The 26,668-nt window shown below is 38.2% G+C and overlaps 1 protein-coding gene across 6 annotated transcripts in view; it reads left to right on the top strand.

Annotated features, from left to right (window-relative positions):
* The window catches only part of LOC126184703 (dnaJ homolog subfamily C member 5), an 86,527-nt gene that overhangs the window by 6,231 nt on the left and 53,628 nt on the right, over positions 1-26,668 (top strand). For all 6 annotated transcript variants that reach the window (XM_049927214.1, XM_049927215.1, XM_049927216.1 and 3 more), the window contains exons 3-5: positions 515-653; positions 17,976-18,128; positions 20,256-20,387. In XM_049927214.1, the coding sequence (XP_049783171.1) occupies positions 515-653; positions 17,976-18,128; positions 20,256-20,387 (424 nt within the window). The remainder of the gene's footprint in view (positions 1-514; positions 654-17,975; positions 18,129-20,255; positions 20,388-26,668) is intronic.

Raw genomic sequence — 26,668 nt, 5'->3', positions numbered from 1 at the left:
TATGTTGAAAGGTAGTGTGTTCATCTTTTCCGTGCATTTGTTTATCTTCCCATCTCATTGTGTAAAAAGAGGTGCTCAGTTAGGTTCTTCAGTTGATCAGACTAATGCTTATTACGTTAGAAAGCAGCAAAACCACTTTGAGAAGCCTGTGCACAAACTTTTGAGATTTTGACCTCATTAAAGTTTGTTTACTCTTGTAAATTCTGAGAGATCATCTCATATTTGTCACCTTAAATGCAATATTCTTTCTCAGATGCAAATGGAAAAAGTGAGTAAATTGCCTTTATCTTTCATTGCAAGACAGTGCGTGCTTATTTAATATAGTTGCATAATGGACTTTTAAGTTGTAATATATTTTTTTTCTCAAAATTTGTGTGTATTAGCTAAGTTCAAATATTACAGTACATAAAATTTTGAAGTCTCTCTTTATTGTGTTAATAAATATGCCAAGTAGGCAATGTAATGAGAGCTGCAATGGACCTCGTTTGTTTCTTCTCATTTTGGACTTTTATAGGACATCTGGTGATACACTTTATGTAATTTTGGGTCTCCCAAAGACAGCTACAGCAGAAGATGTCAAAAAGACATATAGGAAACTTGCCTTAAAATACCATCCTGATAAGAATCCAAATAACCCAGAAGCTGCTGAACGGGTGAGTTACTTACTTTTTTTTTTTAATTATTATTATTGATCTAGAATTAGCCTCTGTTTCAGTTGCTAAGATGTTGGGAACTGTTACTTTATTCCAATCAGATTATTTTTCTGTTGAGGTTCCCTGGAGACTGTGTCTCCAGGGAATCATAAGTAAAGGAAAGCTCTAGCACCCCCCCCCCCCCCCCCCCCCCCCCCCAAAGCAGCAGCAGCAACAAAAACAAAAAAAAACCACACACACACACACACACACACACACACACTTACACTTACACACGACAGAGTTAGTTATTGTTATTTAGTTTACAGATATCTGGATGTTACAATGTGTTTACTGAGGACAGTAAAAGACAATCCCATTTTCATAATGATGGTTTTTCTTGGATGAAAATACTGTGCAGCAGTTAGTTCTAAGGCTGAGAAACTGTTGAAACCAATCACAGACTGCAATGTACGTACTACTTTTAACATTAAGGTTTTATGCTACAGGAAGCTTTCAGTTGGCGATTTGTTTAGAGCAGATGTAGCAACAGCTCACAGAGCTGTCTGCAAGGTATCAGCCTACATTGCCTAACTGAAGAAAGAATGCGTTAAAGCGCCTTTGGAAGGAAGCGACATGAGGAAAACCCAGTGTGATTTTTTTTTTTTTTTTTTTTTTTTTTTTTTTTTTTTTTTTTAATCAAATAACAAGGTGCTGAGGAGTGTGCTCATCTCCACCAAATCTCCTGGTGGTGAAAGAGCAGAGAAATTTAGGAATCCTGGGTAGTTTTCATTAAATGTAATATAGTCAATCTCAGACTCTGAGCTTAACCAGAGCATATTACAGTGTGTACAAAGCACTACATATAACTTTGGGGTGAAATTCTGTGTATGAAGAAATTCCAGTACCAAAAGAAAATTAAACTAACAGGGGTTGCAATGCAGTGAGAGTGGGAATAATTAAGAATGTGTTTATATAAAGTGGTGACACCTTTTCCTTGTTGGCCATAGCAACTTTTTTTTTTTTTCCATTGTGTCTTTATATTGGCCCAGTATGCTTTCCAGGAAACAGTCTGTTTTGTAAGGGGGAGAAGTTTGGAGATCACTCCTTTGCTGTTTACTGTCCTCCTCCTTTACACCACAACTTCTTTCTATAATAAATGCTGTGTATCCACGGAATAAGATTAAAATCTGCAGTCAAAGTGTGATAATTGGGTCAATATCAGATTTTAGCAGTGTTGCCAAGCATCTTTCATATTAACTTAGATTGACACTGAAACTCCTTTGGTGCATCCATGTTTAGTGGTGTACAACAAGGCTGAGTCCTGAACAGAGTGTAGTTTCTGAACTAACATCAAAACTTACCTCTGGTCACAGTTAACACAATCTGGCCTTAGTGCTGATTTTCCGTTAGTGTAGTGTGGTGAAGATATGTAGCTCTTGTAATGATTCTTTCAAGTTACATAAATCAAACAGAACATGTGAAGAGTGGAAATGTCAAATGTTCGAAGTGCCATTTTCTGTCACAAAACACATTTCAGAGCTATTGTTTTCTCAGTACTCTGGTGTGTCCCTAGGCTTGATCCAAGTGCAAAATTATGGAGAAAAATGTTGCAAACATTCAGTACTAGATGGTGCATGGTCTTTGTGCCAAGCAGTGTCTCCTCATGCAGGTCAAAGTGCCATGCATCGTCTCTTCTGTGGTTTGAACAGGTAACACACAAGGTTGTGGTGAATGGGAGAATTTTTGGGCTAGGCCAGATTTTGCGTTTACAGAGAAATGAAGAAAGGCAAGCAAGATCTTTATTCTGCAAGATTTACACAAGACTGTTGTCAGCTAGGGCTATGAACCCATTCCATGTAGTTCCAATGCATGCAACTGACTACTTCGATTTTAAAAATGTTGTTGAAACATTGTTGTCAATGCGGGCGTTTAAGGTCTCCAAACGCACTGTGGTCAAAGTCTCTCGTGCTCGTTCATCTCAAATAGCTATTGAAGACTCTGCTATGAAGCATAAGAATGGAAAAATTTCACTTTATCTAAAAGAGGAAAGACCTAGACTGATGCAAGCAATACCATACTTCATCTGAAAGAGTGGCCATGTTTCTCAGCTACAAAACAGAAGGACCTATTGATGATATTGATATTTCTTCCTCAACAGCAGAGAGAGCTGCAGTAAACTTTGCAACATATGACCCCAAGAATAGAGTTGTGTAACAAACAGAAGTTGTTACCGAGAGATTTTTTTTCCTTCAGCTCAATTTTGTTTTTTCCTTGTGGAAAAAATTTAAAAATAATGAGAAGCGATTTTTGTTGACTACAATTCAGTTTTAGTTAAAACATTACTGCTGTATTCTGTACTTTTTGTTATCACAAATAAAATGTAATGCCTCAGTATGAATAGCACAAAAAAAAAAAACTTTTTGGCTCTTGGAACCAGACAGTTCCTTGGCATGGCACCTGGAATGTTCTTAATAAATTATTTTATAATTTGTCTCATTATCTTTTGTTGTGATGAGAAATAAGAATACCTTACCAATAAGTTATGCAGAAGAAGGGATATAGTTTCTATGATTACCCTGACAAATGTGAGAGTTGGCACTTTTGAAATTTCCATTCTTCGTTTATCATATTAAACTGATGATGGTGTGTGTGTGTGTGTGTGTGTGTGTGTGTGTGTGTGTGTGTGTGTGTGTCGGGTTTGAATAAGCTGCTAGGAGCAACAAGTTTTAGATGGAAAGACAAAATTGTAATTGGCTATATCATACTTAGCATTTTTCTGTTTTTTTTCTAGGAAAGTTTCTTCACCAATTTGTTCAGATTCCATCCCATTTCATTGTTTAATATTTTTTTCTCTTCCTCTCGTGAAAATATTGCCTTCTTACACAGTAATACAATACTTATAACAACTCTTGTAAGTCTTGGCTTGATGTGTAAGATTGTATGATTTTTGTTTCAGATGCTGGTATTCTAGTTTCTATGGGTTTATTTATGCTTCGTAATTTTTTGTTTGTAGTTAACTGTTGCTATCTGAGTTTACATATTGTCATTTTGTCATTTGGAGATAGTAAGGGGAGCTGCAGAAACTAGAAAACGAAGTATCAAGTTGAAAAATCAGAACTTTTCCAACATATTCTTCTGTTTATATTCAGTAGAGTGGCAACAGCAGCAGAGGCACCCAGAAACACTTGCACCTTGTATGGGAATAATGCCATTGGGGCAGAGCATTGCGAGAAAATATTTAGTCATTTTGTGGAGGATTGTTTTGACATTAGTGACTCTCCATGTTCAGGAAGATCTTTGCGGTTTGATGAATATCGTGTAAATGCTTTAATACACAATAATTCATGTCATTGTACTCAAGAAGCAGCAAATGTGATGAACTGCTATCATTCCACCATCGGGAGGCACTTGCATACGATGATGAAGGTTCAAAAATCATCTGTATGGTTACCACGTGCTCTAAGCCAGAATCACAAAAGTAAATGAGTAGTCATATATGCATCTCTGCTTGCTCATCATCAAATGGCTCATGAACACCACCAACCATTCCTATCCTGTATCATTACTGGTGATGAGAAATGGTGTCTTCATGCTATCATGAGGAAAAGAAAGGAATGGTTTAGCCCAAACAAAGCAGCAACTCCCAAAACATGCTTGCTTCCACAAAAGATAAGGTTATGGTCTGATGGAACAGCAATGGTGTGGTGTGCTACAAATTGCTTCCCTGAGGTGTAACCATCACTGTTTGCATTTGTCAATAGCAAAGATGTCTTGCAGATACAAACAACAATAAGGGAGACTCTGTGAAATGATGCTACTCCATGATAATGCCCATCTGCATTGTGCTGTACTGACAGAAATCGCTATACAGGAGTTGGGTTGGGAAGTCATTCTACACCCACTTTATTTGCTTGATTTTGCACCCTCAGATTTTCACTTTTCCACTCTCTATTGTACAAGCTTCAGTGAATTTCCTTTCTGGATGGAAAATGCTCTCTGAACGTGGCTGAATGAGTTCTTCGCCCCAAAACCACGTGATTTCTATATTTGCGAAATTGAAAAGTTAACAAACATTGGCAGGCTGTTGTAACTACCGAAGGAGAATATATTATTGATGACTACAGTCTCTCTTATGTGTATCTGTTGAGTTTAGTAAACTTGCAGAAAAATGCTACAAACTTGTGCACCAACCCAATATTACACCTAAACATTTACATCAAATATGCAGACTGAAGGTTACCCATGTGAAATAAATCTCCCGACGACATGAGCTAATCACTGTCATTTGAAACTGTTGTGATAACATGCTGTAAGCTTTCAAATTGGAATAAAGTAGTTGTTTTGTTGCAAATGATTTTATATTTTTATTCTGATTTATCCACCTAATTGGTAGAAACAGTGCTACTTCAGTGAAGAGCTCTCTCTCTCTCTCTCTCTCTCTCTCTCTCTCTCTCTCTCTGATGTTGTGACTTACCAAATGAAAGTGCTGGCAAGTCGACAGACACACAAACATACACGCAAAATTCAAGCTTTCGCAACAAACTGTTGCCTCATCAGGAAAGAGGGAAGGAGAGGGAAAGATGAAAGGATGTGGGTTTTAAGGGAGAGGGTAAGGAGTCATTCCAGTCCCGGGAGCGGAAAGATTTACCTTAGGGGGGGAAAAAAGGACGGGTATACACTCTCGCGCGCGCGCTCGCGCGCACACACACACACACACACACACACACACACACACACACACACACACACACACACACACACACACACACACACACACTCACACACACACATATCCATCCACATATGTGTGGATGGATATGTGTGTGTGTGCACGAGTGTATACCCGTCCTTTTTTCCCCCTAAGGTAAATCTTTCCGCTCCCGGGACTGGAATGACTCCTTACCCTCTCCCTTAAAACCCACATCCTTTCATCTTTCCCTCTCCTTCCCTCTTTCCTGACGAGGCAACCGTTGGTTGCGAAAGCTAGACTAGATTATTGGTGTGCTCTGACTAAAAGGAAAGTAATTGATATCACAGATTAGGGTGGGGAGCAAGATCAAATGAAAAAACACTTGTCAATCTCTTTGAAACTCTGAATGGTACTTTTGTTAAAGTTGTTAACTAGTTTTCCAGATTTCACCCTGTTCAGAACTTCAAAGAAAGACAGTTAATTCAATTGTCTGCTTCACAAATTCTGCAGCAGATGTATTGCACCAGTAAGAATCAGTTACTAACTAGCATAGTCTAAGAGTTTGGTAGTAGGTGAGACGAGGTGGAGCAATTTCAACAAGGGGCACTTTGAATTCATCGTCGCTGGAACTTCTGTTTGATTTGCCAACAAATAAACATAAAGTTCCACTACAGGAGAAAAGCTGAAATGGATACCTATCCATGTTATCCATAAGAAGATTGATATTCAGTAAATACTATTTTGTGGTGTCCAAAGTCAAAGCTGAGTTATTTTTTTCAATAGTGTATTTTAGTCATTTAATATTAAATCAGGTAAATCAGATTTATTGAACCAATTAATTAGCAGACTCTGCTTCTTGATACACTATAAACTATTTGAAACACTGTTCTGAAAGGAGTAACAGTGCTTTAACATTAATGGCTGCTTACAGGACAGATTTCAATGAAATCTTTATAGGTAGATCTCAACACAGTTGAAATGTTCCTCTAGCCCATCTAAATAGATTGTTCTGGCAATCAAGTAGTACTATATCTGAGTTGGCATAAGTCAGTTTGAAAGCTGGCGACAGCACTAAAAATTGCAGTGGCCAGGATGCCCTGTCTCTTAGAACAGCAGCAGATCTATATGGGATGTACTATTCTGCTGTATTTGGCAGATTAAAAAAGAGTTCTGCAGTTGATATTGAGTGACAGCAGTTGGGCACCATCATCACCAAATTGTTAGCACTCAAAGTATACAAGTCAACAAATTTTCACTGCAGATAAAGAATGTTAGGTTTATGATTCAATTATTTAAAGTTAAAAATATGAGCTATGGACTGACAAATCACAGATTGCATTCAAATATCCAAAACTGGGTAAGCTCTAGCACAAAGACTTCTTGGGCTGTAATTAAAATAGCTGGAACTGATGGGGTTTCATGAGCTGATAACAGCTCACCTTAGGGACACCTAGGAACATTAGCTTATCAAGAGCAACAGTTTTTAATAAAGCAAATGCAGCAAATTTTTTGGCTTTCATGAACAAGCTATTCATTCAGGTGGTTTCATAGGAGACTGAACATACAGCCTAGATGTTGTAACTGGTTTTTGCTTGCTGAAGTGAACTGCACAATTTGGTACATTGTTCTGTTTATTAAAAAAAAAAATTGTATCAGTAATTTTGCTGCATTTGCACCTGTTGTATATTATAAGCCTGTTATATCAATAAAATGTGTTTATTTCAGTAAAAAAAATTCTGATGTTATTTTAATGTTGTATAGTACCCAGCCTCTTGTTGAAAAGTGCTCTGTTAGGGGTACATTTCAACTAAAAGTTGAATGTAAAAATTGTTTGTTTATTACTAAGAATTGTGGTAAAAATTTAAAAGTTCCCCAAAATTCTATTGTATCTAATAGTGATAATTACAAAAGTATGTTACTTATGAAAAGTTTAAGGTGTTGATCTGTATCCCCTTGTCCCCTACATACCAGTAAACATAAGAAACATATTCTTGCTCAGGGAAAATTACTTGTTTCAGAAACTTTTCTACTTGGGCACAGAAAGAGAAGTTGTAACACACAGGTTAAAACAATATGTAAATGAGTTGGACTTAATGATAAGCTCCAGGAAACAATGCCGGGAATCAATTTTTTCTTCTTTTTATTGCATATTCTGATAATTTTGATTGTGTGAATGTTAAAACTGAATTTTTTGTATTTAGAGGTCATAACCTCAAGTATACTGACTTATAAGAAATAAAAATTTTGCAGCAGCAAGAGTACATAACCTGTCAAGAAAGAGTATTTGGAGACTTTCAAAGAGATTGAGATACTTCCCTTATGTACTTAAAGATTACCTCCAAATGATGGGAATGAAATTAAGATTTTATTTTCTTTTTTTTTCCCTTTCACACACATTTTATCCTTTCTCTATAGAATCTCACTAGTGATGAGAGGGTTGGTTTCCTGGAAATGTTTCCTAAGGTTTGTGCATCCTAGTGATAGTGTTGACTGGAACATCTTAGAGTAAAACCACTGAGTAAAAAAAAGTCTGATCTCAGATACATGCCTGCTGGTATTTAAGTTCAATGCCAGTATTTACTACTAGTGCTCACTTTGAACCAAATACAGGAGGTGAACTGTTTTAGCCACACAATCTAGGAGAATCTTCAGTTTGTGATAAAGCACTTCACACAACTACTTATTCTTAACTGTTTTACTTACAGAAAATTTCTCTCCCCCTCCCTCCCTCCCTCCCTCCCTCCCTCCCTCCCTCCCTCCCTCCCTCCCTCTCTCCCTCCCCTTCCTCCTCACCTCCCTCCCTCCCCTTCCTCCTCACCTCCCTCCCTCCCCTTCCTCCTCACCTCCCTCCCTCCCCTTCCTCCTCACCTCCCTCCCTCCCCTTCCTTCTCACCTCCCTTCCCTCTCTCCCTCCTCCTCCTCCTCCTCCTCCTCCTCCTCCTCACCTCCCTTCCCTCTCTCCCTCCCCTTCCTCCTCACCTCCCTTCCCTCTTTCCCCCATCCCCTACCCTCCCCCAATGTCTTGTATTTGATCATAATAGCCTAGCTGCCTCATTTGTGTTTAATCCAGTCCCTACTACCACCTGTGACAGTAAATAATTTCTATGTAAGAGACGAAGGTGTATAAACGTAGATTCAGTTTCAGACAGTTACTTTCAAAGTCTCTTACTGCATCAGTGATACTTGTTTATCTGCAAACCCTGTAGATCTCTATTGGAGGCCACTGAGTATGCCCTGTCGAATTTGGCCTTTGCCTTCTCCTATGTTAGCAGAGATGGTGCAGTGTGATGTGAAGTTGCATTTTGGGAAGTTGTTTGTGTAGTGAAACGCCATATGGGTAGGTGATCAGTAATCAACACTGCTAATGTTGTGCGATTTGTTGAGATGAAGTAATGATGAACTCTTCTTCATAAGGTGATGTTGGTGTAGGCTGTATATGATGAATGATTTGCATATTTTCTGGTTTCTACTGCAGTGCAAAAATATTATCAGTTAAACAGTTCATTATTGGCATTTATAACATCGTTCATTTAATGTAGCTAGAAATCTTGGATGTACAAACTTTACATCACTGCTGGGATTTATCAGTAACTTGAAAAAGGATTGTTCTCCAAAGTGATTGTAGATGCAAGTGTGAGCGGTAAGATGATGAAAGAACATTTGAAAACGTTTATTCTGTCGGTTGGGAATACACATTTGCCAACAAAGTCACTAGTACTGTGCGACTCCTGCCAGAAAGATGAACAGGTACTACTGATGTCTGGATGTGTATTTCTTCAGACAGGATAAAACACACTGAAACTGGTATAGGCATGCTTATTCAAGTACAGAGATATGTAGACAGGCATAGTAAGACTCTGCGGCCGGTAGTGCCTATGTAAGGTGACAAGTATCTGGTGCAGTTGTTAGATTGGTTACTGCTGCTACAATGGCAGGTTATCAAGATTTAAGTGAATTTGAGTGTGGTGTTATAGTCGGCGCATGAGTGATGGAACACACCACCTCTGAGGTAATAAAGTGAGGATTTTTCTATAAGACCATTGCATGAGTGTACTGTGAAAATCAGGAATCCGGTAAATTATCAAATCTCTGACATAGCTGCGGCCAGAAAGAGATCCTGCAAGAACAAGACCGACAACGACTGAAGAGAATTGTTCAGTGTGACAGAAGTTCAACCCTTCCACAAATTGCTTCATAGTTCAATGCTGGGCTTGCAAACCACTCAACGAAACATCATCGATAGGGACTTTTGGAACCGAAGGCCCACTCGTGTACCCTTGATGACTGCTTGACACAGAGCTTTACTCTTTGCCTGGGCTGGTGAATAGACATTGGACTGTTAATGACTGGAAACATGTTGCCTGGTTGGACGAGTCTTATTTCGGATTCCATCGAGCAGATGGACTTGTACGGGTGTGGAGACATCATGAATCCATGGACCCTGTATGTCAGTAGGGGACTGTTCAAGCTGGTAGAGGCTCTGTAATGGTGTGGGTGTTTGCAGTTGGAGTGATATTGGTCCCCTGATATGTGTAGATAAGACTCTTCCAGATGACACGTACATAAGCATCCTGTCTGGTCACCTTCATCCATTGGTGTCCGTTGTGCATTCTGACAGACTTGGACAATTCCAGCAGGATAATGTGACACTCTACATGCCCAGAATTTCTACAGAGTGGCTCCAGGAACACTCTTCTGAGTTGAAACGCTTCTGCTGCCCACCAAACTCCCCAGATATGAACATTATTGAACATAGCTGGGATGCCTTGCAACTTACTGTTCAGAAGAGATATCTACCCCCCCTAATACTCTTACGGATTTATGGACGGCCCTGTGGGATTCATGGTTGTCAGTTCCCTCCAACACTACTTCAGACAGTAGTAGAGTCCCGTCACGTGGCACTTCTGTGTGCTCATGGGGCCCTACATGATATTAGGCAGGTGTACCAGATTCTTTGGCTCTTCATTAAATATCCCAAGAGAATAAGACTTTCTTAAACTAAATTCCAGGAACATACCGACAAAATTGTGTGACAGATTATTTATCATGAAAATGCATTCTGCCATATACAAACAATATCTGCAGAAGTACATATACCAATGCTCCATTATACACAGCAAAATGCTGGCTATGATATTGGTGACCTGTGGTAAACTTCAAAACTGAAAAGTGTCCTTGTCATGGAGTTCAGCACTGATATTATAGAACGTGCAGCTATGGCGTGTGATGAACTTGCTTTTCTTCACTGTGCATTTTGTAGTAATTCACATTAATTTGAGCATTGTATTGAAAGCCCTCACTTTCATTTATAGTTAAGATATCTGTGTTTTGTGTTTGGTTTCTATAATGACATTTGCAGTGACATGTAGAGCATGTTTGCAGAGGTAAGACACTCACCAGCAGCACATTGAGACATACGTAATGGTCCTGCAACCAAAATTTCATACAGACATGTTTGTTCGAATTTGAATACTTTCCTTGTTAGTATTTTGGATAGTATAGTGTGTTGAAAGCACTGGGTAATGTAGCGTGCCTGTTTTGAAAGGTTTACATAAAAGCTTTTTTTTTTGTCGTTTCTGTTAAACTCGCGAGAAAATACTTTGTACAAAACATCATGTACAGTTAATTGTAAAGCAGCATAGAAACAATGAAACATGGTGTAGCTTACTTTATTCTCACAAAGTACGCCTGTGACTTCGAGCAAAATTATGAATTTTTGCTATTGCAGTAGACAATTTTGGTACAGTGTAAAAGAAAAGTTCACACCACTGTTAACGTAGAGGGGCATTTCAAATAGTCCATTAAGACTTACACTCAATCTGGAGTGTGTTGCTGTGGTTATAAACACAGTGCCTCAACGCTGAAACAGACAACAAAAAATTTTGTGCAACTGAGTTCTGATTTATCTTGTAAAATTCTCTATTTTACAAGCAACTACAGTTCTCCTAATAGTCTGCTCAAACAACTCTTTGTTTTGTGACACACTCTTCTTATATTTCAATATGTTGGATATATTACACAGCTTCAAAATTAAAAATAAACTTTCCATTGCCAAGCACTATTATTCACAGGAATGATCTGAAGTTGAAGCTGTGTTGTTGATACACCTCCATGTGGAGTGTTGAAATTTTGTCACAAGTGGTTGTAGGAACTGTGATCACCAAAAAGGAGAAACTTGAGATTTCTGCTGTTATTGTAATAGCCATGTCAGGCATTTTAACTGTGCTTTGTGAAGCAGAATTTTCAAACATCAACCACAGATAACAATATCCTAAATAGTTCTTTCTGCTGTCAAAAATTTGCACTGACAGCACACATTATATTGGTTTGCTATCCTGTTAAAAAATTACTGATAAGAGTAATCTCGGGCAGTAAGAAAATGTCAGGGAATTAAGCCGCAATTAAAAAAGGAAAAACCCTTGCTTCCAAATTTTTTTTTTTTTTTTTGCGCCCCCCCCCTCCCCCTCTCCACCAAGATATAAAAATATACTTTGCAAGCCACCATACGGTGGAGGGTATCTGTACTAGTCATTCCTTTCTTATTCCATTCACAGATGGAGTGAGGGAAAAATGACTTTCTGTATCCCTCCGTATGAGCCCCTATTTCTTTTTTCTCCTTTTCACTATCCTCGTGTGAATTTTATGTTGGCAGTAGTAGAATCATTCTGCAGTAGCTGCAAATGCCTGTTCTCTGTATTTCCTCAGTATTGTTTCATGAAAAGAACGTCATCGTCCCTTCAGGGATACCCATTTGAGTTCACGAAGCATCTACATAACACTCGCGTGTTGATTGAAACTACTGGCAACAAATTTAGCTGGACACTTCCGAATTGCTTAAATATCTTCCTTTAATCTGACCTGGTGGGAATCCCTAACACTCTGACAATACTCAAGAATGGGTCTCACAAGTCTTCTAATATGTGGTCCATTTTGTAGATGAGCTACGCTTTCCTTAAACCCTCTCAATAAACCAAAATTGACAGATCTTTTCCCTACTGTTGTCCTTACAAGAATGAGACGGAAATTGCATATTATAATTCCCTCTGTACAGGTCCAATTTTAGGCCATGTTTATTTTAATGCAATGCCTTTAAAATTGAAATTATTGTTGATCACTGTGATGATTCCTTGGTTTGACAAACAATTCCAGGAGCACAGTGATAATTGGTGGCTAGGAGCGGCCAGGTAGTGGCAACCTAACAGATCTGAAGTTTTCTCTGAACTCATTTGTAGGATGGAAATAGGTTTTTATTGGAACCATGGCCTAAGGTGTCAGTAGAAAATACTGTCCAGCCACATTAATGTGACCCCTGTTGGAAGCCTGAACAATCTCCTTTTGTTATGTGGCCCACATATACTGTGAGTTATGTGACACATTGCATTGTACTGCTGGAAGAAGCCACTGTGTCAAGGAATAAGAAACTGCATGTAGGGATACGTGTGGTTCCAAGGATAAGTGCATACTCGTTTTGTTCCATTGTGCCTTCCAGAATGACAAGATCACCCAGGGAATGCCACAGAGATATTCCCCACACTGTAATGCTCCCTCCTCTGGCCAGGACCCTTCCAAATATTGTTGAATAGTGTTTGCTTTTTGTCCTGATGACGGAACATAAAACATGATTCATTTAAAAGAACCACCTGTTGCTGTATTGGCCTGAAAATTCCAGCCTTCATCACCGATGGACTGCAGTTAGCATGGGTGTGTGAACCAGGTGCCTGTTGCAGAGGCCCGTACACAGCAACATTCGGTGGATGGTCGATGAAGAGTCACTATTGGCAGCCCATTGGTTCATCTGAGCAGTCAGTTGCTCAATTGTTGCATGTCTCTTAAGCTGTTGTTCACCATTGTCATTATTATTCTACACAGAGTACGCGAAAGAACTTGCCCCCCTTCTAACAGCCGTGTACCGCAAGTCTCTAGAGGAACAGAAGGTTCCAAATGATTGGAAAAGAGCACAGGTAGTCCCAGTCTTCAAGAAGGGTCGTCGAGCAGATGCGCAAAACTATAGACCTATATCTCTGACGTCGATCTGTTGTAGAATTTTAGAACATGTGTTTTGCTCGAGTATCATGTCGTTTTTGGAAACTCAGAATCTACTATGTAGGAATCAACATGGATTCCGGAAACAGCGATCGTGTGAAACCCAACTCGCTTTATTTGTTCATGAGACCCAGAAAATATTAGATACAGGCTCCCAGGTAGATGCTATTTTTCTTGACTTCCGGAAGGCGTTCGATACAGTTCCGCACTGTCGCGTGATAAACAAAGTAAGAGCCTACGGAATATCAGACCAGCTGTGTGGCTGGATTGAAGAGTTTTTGGCAAACAGAACACAGCATGTTGTTATCAACGGAGGGACGTCTACAGACATTAAAGTAACCTCTGGCGTGCCACAGGGGAGTGTTATGGGACCATTGCTTTTCACAATATATATAAATGACCTAGTAGATAGTGTCGGAAGTTCCATGCGGCTTTTCGCGGATGATGCTGTAGTATACAGAGAAGTTGCAGCATTAGAAAATTGTAGAGAAATGCAGGAAGATCTGCAGCGGATAGGCACTTGGTGCAGGGAGTGGCAACTGACCCTTAACATAGACAAATGTAATGTATTGCGAATACATATAAAGAAGGATCCTTTATTGTATGATTATATGATAGCGGAACAAACACTGGTAGCAGTTACTTCTGTAAAATATCTGGGAGTATGCGTGCGGAACGATTTGAAGTGGAATGATCATATAAAATTAATTGTTGGTAAGGCGGGTACCAGGTTGAGATTCATTGGGAGAGTCCTTAGAAAATGTAGTCCATCAACAAAGGAGGTGGCTTACAAAACACTCGTTCGACCTATACTTGGGTATTGCTCATCAGTGTGGGATCCGTACCAGATCGGGTTGACGGAGGAGATAGAGAAGATCCAAAGGAGAGCGGCGCGTTTTGTCACAGGGTTATTTGGTAACCGTGATAGCGTTACGGAGATGTTTAACAAACTCAAGTGGCAGACTCTGCAAGAGAGGCGCTCTGCATCGTGGTGTAGCTTGCTCGCCAGGTTTCGAGAGGGTGCGTTTCTGGATGAGGTATTGAATATATTGCTTCCCCCTACTTATACCTCCCGAGGAGATCACGAATGTAAAATTAGAGAGATTAGAGCACGCACAGAGGCTTTCAGACAGTCGTTCTTCCCACGAACCATACGCGACTGGAACAGGAAAGGGAGATAATGACAGTGGCACGTAAAGTGCCCTCCGCCACACACCGTTGGGTGGCTTGCGGAGTATAAATGTAGATGTAGAATGTAGATGTAGATATGGCCTGTGGTGCACCACAGTTGCCTCACTACTGGTTTTAGGTAGCAATGTTCTTCATGCACTCTATACTTTAACCTTGGTGGTACGCAAACAGTTTACAAACATAGCCATTTCGCAAATCCTTGCACCCGTGGCCTCTAAGCCAATGATTGTGTCATTTTGGTCGTGTGATAAAGTGCTCGGTTTCTACGTTAAAACAATGACTGTATTGAAACTTCCTGGCAGATTAAAACTGTGTGCCCGACCGAGATTCGAACTCGGGACCTTTGCCTTTCGCGGGCAGGCGCTCTACCATCTGAGCTACCGAAGCACGACTCACGCCCGGTACTCACAGCTTTACTTCTGCAAGTTTCGCAGGAGAGCTTCTGTAAAGTTTGGAAGGTAGGAGACGAGATACTGGCAGAAGTAAAGCTGTGAGTACCGGGCGTGAGTCGTGCTTCGGTAGCTCAGATGGTAGAGCGCTTGCCCGCGAAAGGCAAAGGTCCCGAGTTTGAATCTCGGTCGGGCACACAGTTTTAATCTGCCAGGAAGTTTCATATCAGCGCACACTCCGCTGCAGAGTGAAAATCTCATTCTGGAATGACTGTATTGTTTTTCCATGTCCCCCAACATGCATTATACACACTTCACTGCTAGTGCTGCCACCTGCTGTCTGTTAGTGCTTGTTGCATTATCACATCTAACATAAGTGGTTGTCAAATTAATGTGGTTAGACCATGTAGTCTCTACCCTGACAGAGTATGGTTTTCTTGTGGAGCCCAAGTTTGTAAATAGGATCCTGCAGGGTCACTCAGCTTCACTTTTGTTGGTGGCTTGGAATAATCAACATCTAGTATCCATTTAATGTCCATCACAGAGGATTTTGTGATGTGGTAGATGCCATGCTCGTAAAAGTCTGACTCTAAGGTCTCTCACACTTGGGGAATTAGTGACTTTTGAAGACTGAGTATGATGATTACTTTGCGTGAAACATAAATGGTCTTTGTGATTCATGTTATTGGAGTAAAATTACAGCTGCTGTCAGTGTAACACTGTCAGATTCTGTGGCATACAAGTTAGGTAACCTGCCATCATGCTCCACTACTGCTCCTTATTGTTAGTATTTCTCCCTCTCACTTGTCTCAACCCTAGTAGTGGGTTCCTTGACATCATTCTGCAACTTTAATTTTTAATTGTTGCTTGATCACATGTGAAACCTGACATTAAACACTAGTGCACTCTTTCTTCCCGATTTCAGTGCTTAATGTGTGTTTTTCTGTAAATTCTAAATGCAGAAAACATTTCAATTATATACATCAAATTTTGGAATATCCTATTACTGTGACTTGGGGTACAACCCTTCCTGTTCACCTACATCCTCATGACATGCGGTGTGGCTGAGCAGTTGTAGGCACTTCAGTCTGGAACCGCACGACCGCAGGTTCGAATCCTGCCTCGGGCACGGATGTGTGTGATATCCTTAGGTTAGTTAGGTTTAAGTAGTTCTAAGTTCTAGGGGACTGATGACCTTGGATGTTAAGTCCCATAGTGCTCAAAGCCATTTGAACCATTTTAGAACCAATGATATGCTTTGATTAATCAGTGTTCAGATTGACTGCTTGGTCCCTGCCTGTAAGTAGGATCGAGTAAGATGCTCACGAGACCTCAGAAATGGGAGGCAGGGAAGGTGAATCACCACAATATGTAAAAATTAATTGTTTGCAAAAAAAAATGAGTTAGATATTCATGCAATCAAAAAGTGAAATGCTGTGCATCCAAGCACAAATCCTTATAGTTAGTCCATGCAAGTAATTTTTAATTGTCAACTGGAAAGAAAGGACATAGATTTACTTTTTATGTATATTTCCTGACTTGTTTTCTTCTGATAGCCTCCAGGACACTACTTTGGGTTTCCCACTTCAGGTAAGAGAGTGGGCTCAGGTCAAATGAAGTGGGGCTGGGGGAAGGGGGGGGGGGAGAGAAATTTTGCATAAGTGAAACAGTTAAGCAACTGTTCAAAAGGCTTAGTTATCATTGCCCATCAAATAGTGAATAAAAGGAGAGCAAAACAATTGGACAAGTCAGACTCTAATTTCACTACACAGTGCATGGTCACTGCAAATAGCCAGAATTTCTTAGTGCCAGTGTGGTGTAGATTCATTGAGATTATATCTAAAAGAGCGATCTCCAGCTCTTCAGCTGTTGCGTGAGGTGCTATGTACTTGGGTTGAAGTGAGCACTAGTAGTAAATACTGATATCTTGAGTTTTAATACTAGTAGTCATGTATTTGAGCAGGTCCAATTTCCCCCCCCCCCCCCCTCTAAGGTGTTCCAGTCAACACTACCCCATGATGCACAAGCATTAGCAGACATCCCCAGGAAACCAGACCTTATATCACTAGTGAGATTTTACTGACAAAGGAATAAACAGTGTGTGAAAAAAAATTACGATGTTTTGGTTCCCATCATTTGGAGGTAATCTTGACGTACATAGTGGAAGTAATCTCAGTGCTTGTATGCTTTTTGAAAGTTTCCAGGTAATATTTCTTACCAGGTTATGTAAACTTGCTGCTGTTAAATTTACGATTTGCATAGGTCAGTATACTTGATCTTATGATCTCAAAAAACACAGAAAATTCAGTTTTAACATTCCCACACCGAAAATTATCAGAATATGCAATGAAAGAAGAAAAAAAAAATGATTTCTGAAGTTGTTTCCTGGAGCTTATCATGGAGCCAGACTTGTTTGTGTCGTTTAGACTTGTGTGTAATACCTTTCTCCCCTATATGTGTCCAAAGTAGAAAACATTTCTGGCAGAAGTATCTGAAAAGTCATTTTACTGAGTCCACATTGTGATTCTTAAAATTAAGATACTCATAAATTTGTCGATGTATTTGTGGACCAGAAAAGTGAAGTAACTGTTTTTCAAGATTGAGAATTCACTATGATGCTTGTTTTAGTGATGGCATTCCTCCACTGTATTTTCCATTGCCGATTTTTATCTCACCTTCATATATTTCTGTATGAAATACCACCATGTGGTACAAAATTTTGTGATCAGCTTATATTCAGTGGCTTTTGTAATATTGTAAGATTAGAACTTGAAAAGTTGGCTAGACATGTTAGAGAGAGAGAGAGAGAGAGAGAGAGAGAGAGAGAGAGAGAGAGAGAGAGAGAGAGAGAGAGAGAGAGAAATTGAAAAGACCTAAAAGTGGTGGTAGTTACTTTAATTTGGGTTATGTTAGGACCTGTTGTCTTGAGCCAGTGTGATTATTGGAATATATCTTATTCATCTTGCATTAATTAAATGTGACTAAATTTTTCTCTGCAAAACGTTAATGTGCTTGTTCGTTTTAAAGTTCAAGGAAGTAAATCGAGCACACAGCATATTGAGTGATTTGACAAAAAGGAATATATATGACAATTATGGCTCTTTGGGCTTGTATATAGCAGAACAGTTTGGAGAAGAAAATGTGAATGCCTACTTCCTAGTTACATCTGGATGGTGCAAGGTAAGTAACATTATTAGAGAGTGAAAGAAAATCTCTTGTTGGCAGTATGACTGACTCTGGGGGCATTAGGTGTCGTGGGAAATGTACCGTATTATGCCATCCCAGCATGGCGCCGTCTTTTTTTTCCCAGTAACTCTTATTTCACTGGAATAATGCACTACACACAGAATTTCCAAGTCTTGCAAATATGGAATTAAATGCCTGCAAAAACTATGTAGTTTAGCAATAATAATTTATTAAACATCAAACATCTCTTAAAATTCACAAAACAATGCAATTTCAAGACACTGTACAGGTTATTATTTCACAAATGTAGAAGAAAAGTTTCTGAATCAGCCAGACCAGGTTACATAACTTCTTTGCAAATATGGAATGTTTTTGAGGTGTGAATAAATTTTACATACAGCATGTTTTTGAGATTTCAGTATGTTCTACCAATATTAATAACCAATTACCGTGTTACAGTTTATGGTTTTTGGTTGCTCTTAAAACATGTTTCAAATTAATAATCATCATACTTAATGTTAGGAAATTATAGTTAAAAAAAGGGTTACGTAGTTACCTCTTTCTTGTAGATTCAGGACAAATTTCTGTTTATTTTACGTGAAATTGGGCATTTTTAATGTGTATGTAAAACCTGAAAGAAGTGATAAGTAACAAATTCTAGGACTGACAAAGAACTGAACCACAGACTTTTAAATTTGTGGTGTGGTATTTACACACAGAACCAGCAAGCAGCTGATACTATCTAGTCTCGTATTTTATCCACACAAGTACTGAGCCACATACCCAGTATATACACACATATATACATAATGGCAACCATATAAAGTTTAGGAAACAAATTACAGCACAGACCTGGGTTTAGCACCACAAATTATTCAGGCAACTGTTTCTTCTGCCATGTCAGTGGCATGTTTGAATAAATGTAGAAAGTGATCACCATTCATCTCTTGACACTTCTTGGCAGTGGTCAGCAAGTTGCTGATGGCGGATCAAACGAGACAGCTGCAATCTCATATGAAGTGTTCTGCTGCAGTTCTTGAAGACTAGGAGAGTTATTGCAATAAATACACCTTAGACTTTAGGGCTCCCCACACAAAGTAATCACACTGACGGATCAAGTGACCTAGGTGGCCATCTAGGGCTGCACACAGGCTGATCTCTGGTAACAACTCTGTCACGCATGAAGATTGTGTAAATGTGCTCAGAGTTTTGGCCAACTGTATGGGCAGTTGCTCCATCCTGTTGGAAGTAACTGTAGGTCATGGGTATGGTTATATGCATACATTTATGTCCAATCGTATCCACTCATCCGGACCACTTTTATTTGCCTCGCCCTGTATTAGAAGGTCTACTTGTAAATATCTCCGATCTGATATAGTGAATATAGTGCTCACAATTTATAGTGGCAAATTAGCATCCTGTAGTAGACATTATGTACCAAAAATATTATGCTAATTTTGGACATGGCAGGGACGGCAACAAAGTTGTCTTTTAAAAATGAGAGCAGCAAAAATAATGTTTGTTTAGAACATTTTTTAAATCTTGCCGTTAATGCTCAGCATGGTGAATACTCTGCAAAGACTAAAAACTAAAAATATCCATTCTAGTATATGTTTCATGGTCTTCTGTGAAATTGAGTTACGTAAAGGGAAGGAATTACATGGGCAGGAATAATTGCAAAACATAAATGAAGGAGAAGAGATATTTATCTAAATCACCTCATAATGAGAAACTTTGTAACTATTGTTAAAATATAGTATAGCAGTCAGAATACAAAGTGTATTGGTGTGGTGTAAAAAGGAAAACCAAAAAATATAAGAAAAGGATTTTTTTTCATTCATAATATCAGTTAAATTAATTTTTCATGTGAGATATACTTTGGCAACTTGTTAATGATTGAAGAAATCTGTCAGTGAAAGTATGATATAAAGATTACATCGAACACAACCTTAATTTTATTAATGAGTATTAATTCTGTAGTTTCAAAGTAGAACAGAAAAACCTGTGTCAGGGAGCATTGTGTATTATGCTAAATAGAAGTAGCATTCTTACATTGAATTATTTTTGCAAACAGGAATTTCATATAATGAATAATCACACCATACCATATTTTAATTTCAGGCTTTGATAATTTTCTGTGGCATCATAACTGGTTGCTACCTCTGCTGTTGCTTTTGTTGTTGCTGTAACTTCTGCTGTGGAAAATGTAAACCACCTCCACCTGAAGATAGTGGAGAGTATCACACATTGCACGTATGTATTAATTTAGTTTTGCAACCACATGTAAACTGTTGTTTAAAACTGTAAGTCAGAAAGCTTGCAGTGCTGCAGCCCATTTTGCCTAAATCAGACAATGATGCAGCTTTCAACTTATAGCTATATTTAAGGAAAGTAAGGTGAGTAGTTTGTAATACAAAATGTAAATGGTGCAAGCCTCAAAGGAAGTTTGTGTAACCATTTCATATGACACCTCAGTTAATAAACCTGCTGCTGGTGAAGCATCACTGATGGTAGGTAAGTCGAATACATGATACACACACATTAAATAAGTTTAGATTAACTTTGATATGAGGCTGGATCATTTGTAGTTGTGATAATTTATTATACTAGGTAGTGACTAGACATCTCTTGTCAGTATCAATCAGTTCTGAACTAATTGGATAACCAGTCATTGTGATCTTACTTTTGCACGTTACACTGCTTTTCCTTCAGTTATTTACACTTGTAATGTCTCATCATGTCCATAGTTCCGTCACAGTCAGTGGTGCCACTTTTTCAGCAGATTGGTTTTAGTGACATGAAAAAATATTGTTTCTGTCTGCTCTATTTTCTAGTGGTACTATGATTATCAGATGAGAGCAGCATACTGTTTTTATCTGCATACAGATGTTAACCCCACAAGCCAAAAGGTGTTGCCTGCCAATTATCAGTTTTCCCTCTATACCATTCATTCATTAATACATATGTTACGGATGGATGAATGGATGGATGATATGTGTAAGGGAGTAGTAAAGAGTCCCAATTTTATGGACAGCTCATTGCATGCCTAATGGTATTGCTATAGGCTATCCCAGTGGAATGTCCTGAGCAAGTCTGTAACATTCTAGTAGTACTACCACACCCTCTGCGAAACTCCACAATGAATTGATCTGTTGTGTGATTTTTTTCACATTAAGAGTCTGCCTTTGTCCCATTTTATGTCTATACAAATTATCACTCTGAGGTATTAATCCTTGCACTACCATGCACTGTTACAGTAAATTGTAAAATTCTCTAAAAACTGGATCAAAAACTAAATTATTAGGAATAGGAATTTTTTTTTGTAATTTTATTTTCTATTTTATTGTGAGACATTGACTTGGACTCCTGTAATATATGAAATGTACATTACCTAAACCGTACTTCCCAAGGTGAAAATGAAGATTATTACTTTGATTTAAATTCATATTGAAACACATTTAATGTTAGTGTACTTTAAAAAATCTCTTTATAGTTAAAAACTGGCTAATATTCTCAATAAATGAAATTATCATTAGTTTCTGTATCATACTTTGGAAAACATTGCCACTAGATATAAACCGAGAAACAAATTCTGACAGGTATGTTAGAGTTTTTTATCATTAAACATTCTAAATTGTTGACTGTAATATTTTTCTGGGGTATAGTTGGTGTTGTATTCTAAGACCATTATTTTGGCTGCTATTGGAAGTAGCTTCCAGTTGGGGGTGTTATGTTATAGTGTTGAGAATATTGATTCTTTCTGCAATATGTTGCCGCCTACAATCCAATGAATTTTGTGTGCTGATTCTGACCACAAAAACCTACTCATATAAACAGAAGTGAAGACCTGATGGCTTATTAACATTGCCACACAGACGTTGCTCAAAACGTCTGGGCTACAACAGCTTTCTATAGTGAAAGGAGTATTTACCAGATATGTTGCCAGCTGAAAATTCTGTTTCATCTATTATTGTCATGATGTCTTGATGCACACTAGTCACTCTGAGACTAAAGGGACATGTTCTCGTTAACGCTGTATATTTTTGATTTGGATCCGCTCCTCTTAAAAGCTATGAAACACATTGTCACTTGTACTGCCTTTTTTTAATTGCCAACAAAGCATGTATTCAAATGAAACTTCTAACTAAACAGGAACATAATACCTTCCAAATTTAATGACAGATATCAACAACTGAAATAAGTATCTAGCAAGTAGCTTTAAACCTTCCTATGATGATCACAACACGGAGGTAATATCTCCACCTTCATTCAGAAAAAAATGTTGGGAACGGGAACAAATCCCTGTTGTATCATGACCATCAGGTTTAAGTGGGGGGTGCTGACTCTAAAAAATTCATATTTAATGCTATACTGATACAGTGCAAGGAACATATGCATACTACCATGCATTACTTTTTACATATGTTTAAATAAGGTTGTATCAGGCAAAAACCTCCATATATCAACTGTTCTCATTAGAGATCAGTTCCCTAAAAACTGACAACATTGTCTGTAATCTAGGGGTTTTATTACTATCTATTTAAGGCAATGTAATTAGGGGAAAAACACAACAAATAACTTTACATTTCTGTTATGTATTGTTCATAGCCAGTTCCAATCCAGTCTGGCCCATTTTCGGTTGGTTACTTTCTGTTTACAAAGTGTTGAAATACACATTACACATCCACTTGATAATTGTGTATGGGAACTTATTATGAAAACAAAAGACATAAAAACTTAAAAATCTCATATGTATTCAAAAAACAATTTTTTCCAAAAACTAAATGAAATTTTGGAAATAATAATGAACATTGTACAAGTGTGTGCTGAAAATTGAGATTGCATTCTTGTGAGCATACAATTTTTTTTCTCCCCCAGGGAATTGTGTTGGGACCCTTGCTATTCATGCTGTATGTTAATGACCTTGTGGACAATATTAATAGTAATCTCAAACTTTTTGCAGATGAGACAATGAGTTATAGTGAAGTACTGTTGAAAGAAGCTGCACGGATATTCTCAGATCTCTATAAGATTTCAAAGTGGCACAAAGATTAGCAACTTGTTTGAAATGTTCAAAAATGCAGAAATGTGCATTTCACAAAGTGAAAAATGTAGTATTCTATGACTGTAATATCAATGAGTTGCTGTTGGAATTGGCCAACTCCTACAAATACCTGGATGTAACACTTAGTGGGGATATGAAATGGAGCGACCACATGGGCTCAGTTATGGGTAAACCAGATGGTAAACTTTGTTAGAGTACTGGGAAAATTCAATCAGTCTATAAAGTATATTGTTTACAGATCACTTGTGCAACACATTCTGGAACATTGCTAAAGTGTGTGGGACCTGTACCAAATAGGACTAACAGGGGATACTGAATATATATGGAGAAGGGCAGCATGAATGGTCAAAGGTTTCTGTGATCCTTGGGAGAGTGTCACATAGATACTGAAGAAACTGAACTGGTAGACTCTTATAGATAGACACGCACTATTCTGAGAAAGCCTACTTACAAAGTTTAAAGAACTGGCTTTAAATGGTAATAAGGAATAGACCACAAACCACTGCTTGTTGCTCACATAGGGATCATGAAGATATGATTAGATTAATTACAACACACACAGAGGTATTTAAACAATCATTCTTCCTGCACTCAGTATGTGAATGAATGGAACAGGAAGAAACCCTGATAACTGTTACAGTGGGGCATACCCACTTCGATGCACTTTTGGCAAATTTAATGGAAAAATCTTTCTTTACAGTGACCTGGCAACTCTGCTGGATATGCAAAATTTGTGGATAAGAACTTAAAGGATGCGATGCACAGAGTTAAAACTTACTTGCTGTAGAAGTTCCTACTTGTATCTTGTGAAGATTGCATATCCAGAAAGGAATATTGTAATCATATGTAGAATATGTGTGTAATGCGATTAGTGTGAACTGAAAGTATGAGGAAAAAAGTTATAAAGTCAGGTAGAACAGTGATGTAGATACTTGACATTTATTTAGGATTGAGGTCCAAATCCATATTAAGCCACCTCTCTCCTTTTTTGCCGCACGTGATCTGAAGTGAAGTCTGGGGTAGTTCCTCCAACAGACCATTCTCCTACAGACTCATTCTCCAATTCAGCTAGTGACTTTAATTTTGTTGTTGTTGTTGTGTGTTTCACACAATTCAGTGATCTCAATTAAGGTTATGTAACTAATGCATAGTGACTGTTAGTTGATTAAATCCTTGTCACATTTCCATGCACAAAAAATCCAATTTTTCTTTTGTAATTGAGCACCTTTGAGGAGTGGTTTTACATAGTGTTTGATGCTCCATCCATTTTTTAAAAGTTCTATGGATTGGCACATTTGTTTTTGTTTGTAGTCATATTTTGCTTTTGTTGTTTCACTTGCAGAGTAATGTTTAACCAAGAATATATTTGTACTACAGTGTGGCAACTTGTCCAGAATGCTTGGAAAATCAGACATTCTCAGAGATATTGGTTTTACTGGAAAAGTGGTGGTGGGGGGGTGGGGGGGTGGGGGGGAAGAGAGAGATACTTTAGCCTATAGGAGTGGTGCTGTTGTTCGGCATGAAGAAATATATTGAATCATTGTTTTGAATGTGGACTCTATCAGTAGGAGTTGTGTGTACAACCACCACATCAATACTGATGACAAAAGGGGGGTCAGCCATTGGTCGTTGAAGTAGAAATATTTGTTACTGTTGCAGATCAGTTTCAATCATTGCGTGACCATCATCAATTTGTACCATCGGTCTGACAAGTACTGTTCACTGATATGTGCAGACATTGTAGTTTGAATGCTTGTATGTAGAAGTCCACAGGGCTTTTAATACAAGCTCTAATGATGGTCACGTAATGATTGAAATTGATTTGCAACAGTAATAAAGATTTCTATTTCAGCGACCAATGCCGACCCTCCTTTTGTTAACAGTTGAATCATTGTATTACGAAACACTGAGCTTCTGATATGGGAACAGTTGGGTGTGACATACTGTAAAGAATGGTTAAGAATTGCACTGAATTGTCTTAATGTTTATAGTTAAATTGTGACCACCTCGAGGTCACTGGCAGACCTTGTGAGACTTTGCATTTGTTTGTGGCTTCATGCACTAGTTGTCCATTTCCCATTGCACAGTTATGAATGTGTCACATAGCTGTGAATTTGTCATTTGCACAAGAGTAGAAGTGGGATTTTTATTTAAATAATAATAAATACAGATGTGTCTTTGAACACACGATTTGCAGATCAGCATTGAATATCCGGGCTTCATTTTTTATGTTTTTCTCTGTCACCATGTTGTGCTTCATTTCAACAATGACTGTAGTTTTCAGTTTGAAACTTGCTGTGCCATTGCTATAAAAATCTATTGATATTGTGTTTGAAACATATACTTGAGAGGCTTTCTCATATACTGTTCGTGAGTTTCACATAACAACGTAGTGTGGCAAGGCATAGTGATGTACGATGAGAACAGTGAGATTTCTGGTTTCCAGTTATAACTTACAGAACTGTTGATAAAACTAATTAAAGTGTTCTTTCACTGTTTTGTTGTTTAGTGAATGACATAGGCAGAAGTCTCTCTCTCTCTCTCTCTCTCTCTCTCTCTCTCTCTCTCTCTCTCTCTGTGTGTGTGTACTCAGAGAAAATAAACGAAGCCATGTTTTCTGCTCTGTTTCTGTAATGTTATTAGTTTTGTCAATCAGACTGAAAAAGTCGTACGGCAGAATTAAGAACAGCCACTAGGTTATTTTGAAAGCCATATCTAGCATGGCTTTGTTTGCCATTGTTGCTGTTTGTTTCCAAGTGCTTATGCCATTATTTAGACTCTAGAATGTATTTCATTTATAATTGCATATCATATTTTATTTGGCTGTGATCAGGAAAAGTTGATGTGCTGTCAGCATGAATATTTGTTTGATTTTCTTCTACTGTAGAGTTACCGATAGGTAAATTTGTCAGTATATTTGCTTTTTCTCAATTTGAGATTGTAACGTGAAACAAATACACATTGAATCTAGAATTGATAGTTATTGCTGTGAATTACACAAGTATCTTGAAACAATTACAACTGGGTTAGGATCCTTGTGGCTGCTTTGTTTAAAAAATCACAATGGGAAACTGAAGATCGTTATTTGGAATATGGCCTGGGACACAAATGTTTCTCATCTAGTGTGCTTCTCTGTGGACAGTTGAAACGATTATGTTGCTGATGTAACTGTGCTGCAAAGTATTATGACTGAACTTGATTTCTTGGACAACAACAATAAAATTGTTAATTTTATCCAATCTTGTTTCCAATCCTGCTTGGAATAATCCTGAACTTGACATAATCATTAGTAAGCTATGTGACTGCTTGAAAATTAAGTAAAACTTGCTGTCACTTGTAACAGAACATGGTTCAAGGAAACCAGCAATTCAAATACGGAAAAACCTGGAATTCTAAGGGAAATTTTTATATGGAATGAAGTCTCCACCTTACACTAAGGATCTAATAGCAGCTGACAAAAAGAATACAT

This window comes from Schistocerca cancellata, chromosome 4 (genome assembly GCF_023864275.1).
Source record: "Schistocerca cancellata isolate TAMUIC-IGC-003103 chromosome 4, iqSchCanc2.1, whole genome shotgun sequence".
In the NCBI taxonomy this organism is placed as follows: domain Eukaryota; kingdom Metazoa; phylum Arthropoda; class Insecta; order Orthoptera; family Acrididae; genus Schistocerca; species Schistocerca cancellata.
Note: the sequence above shows the minus strand (reverse complement) of the source record. Positions and strands in the feature narration are given on the sequence as shown.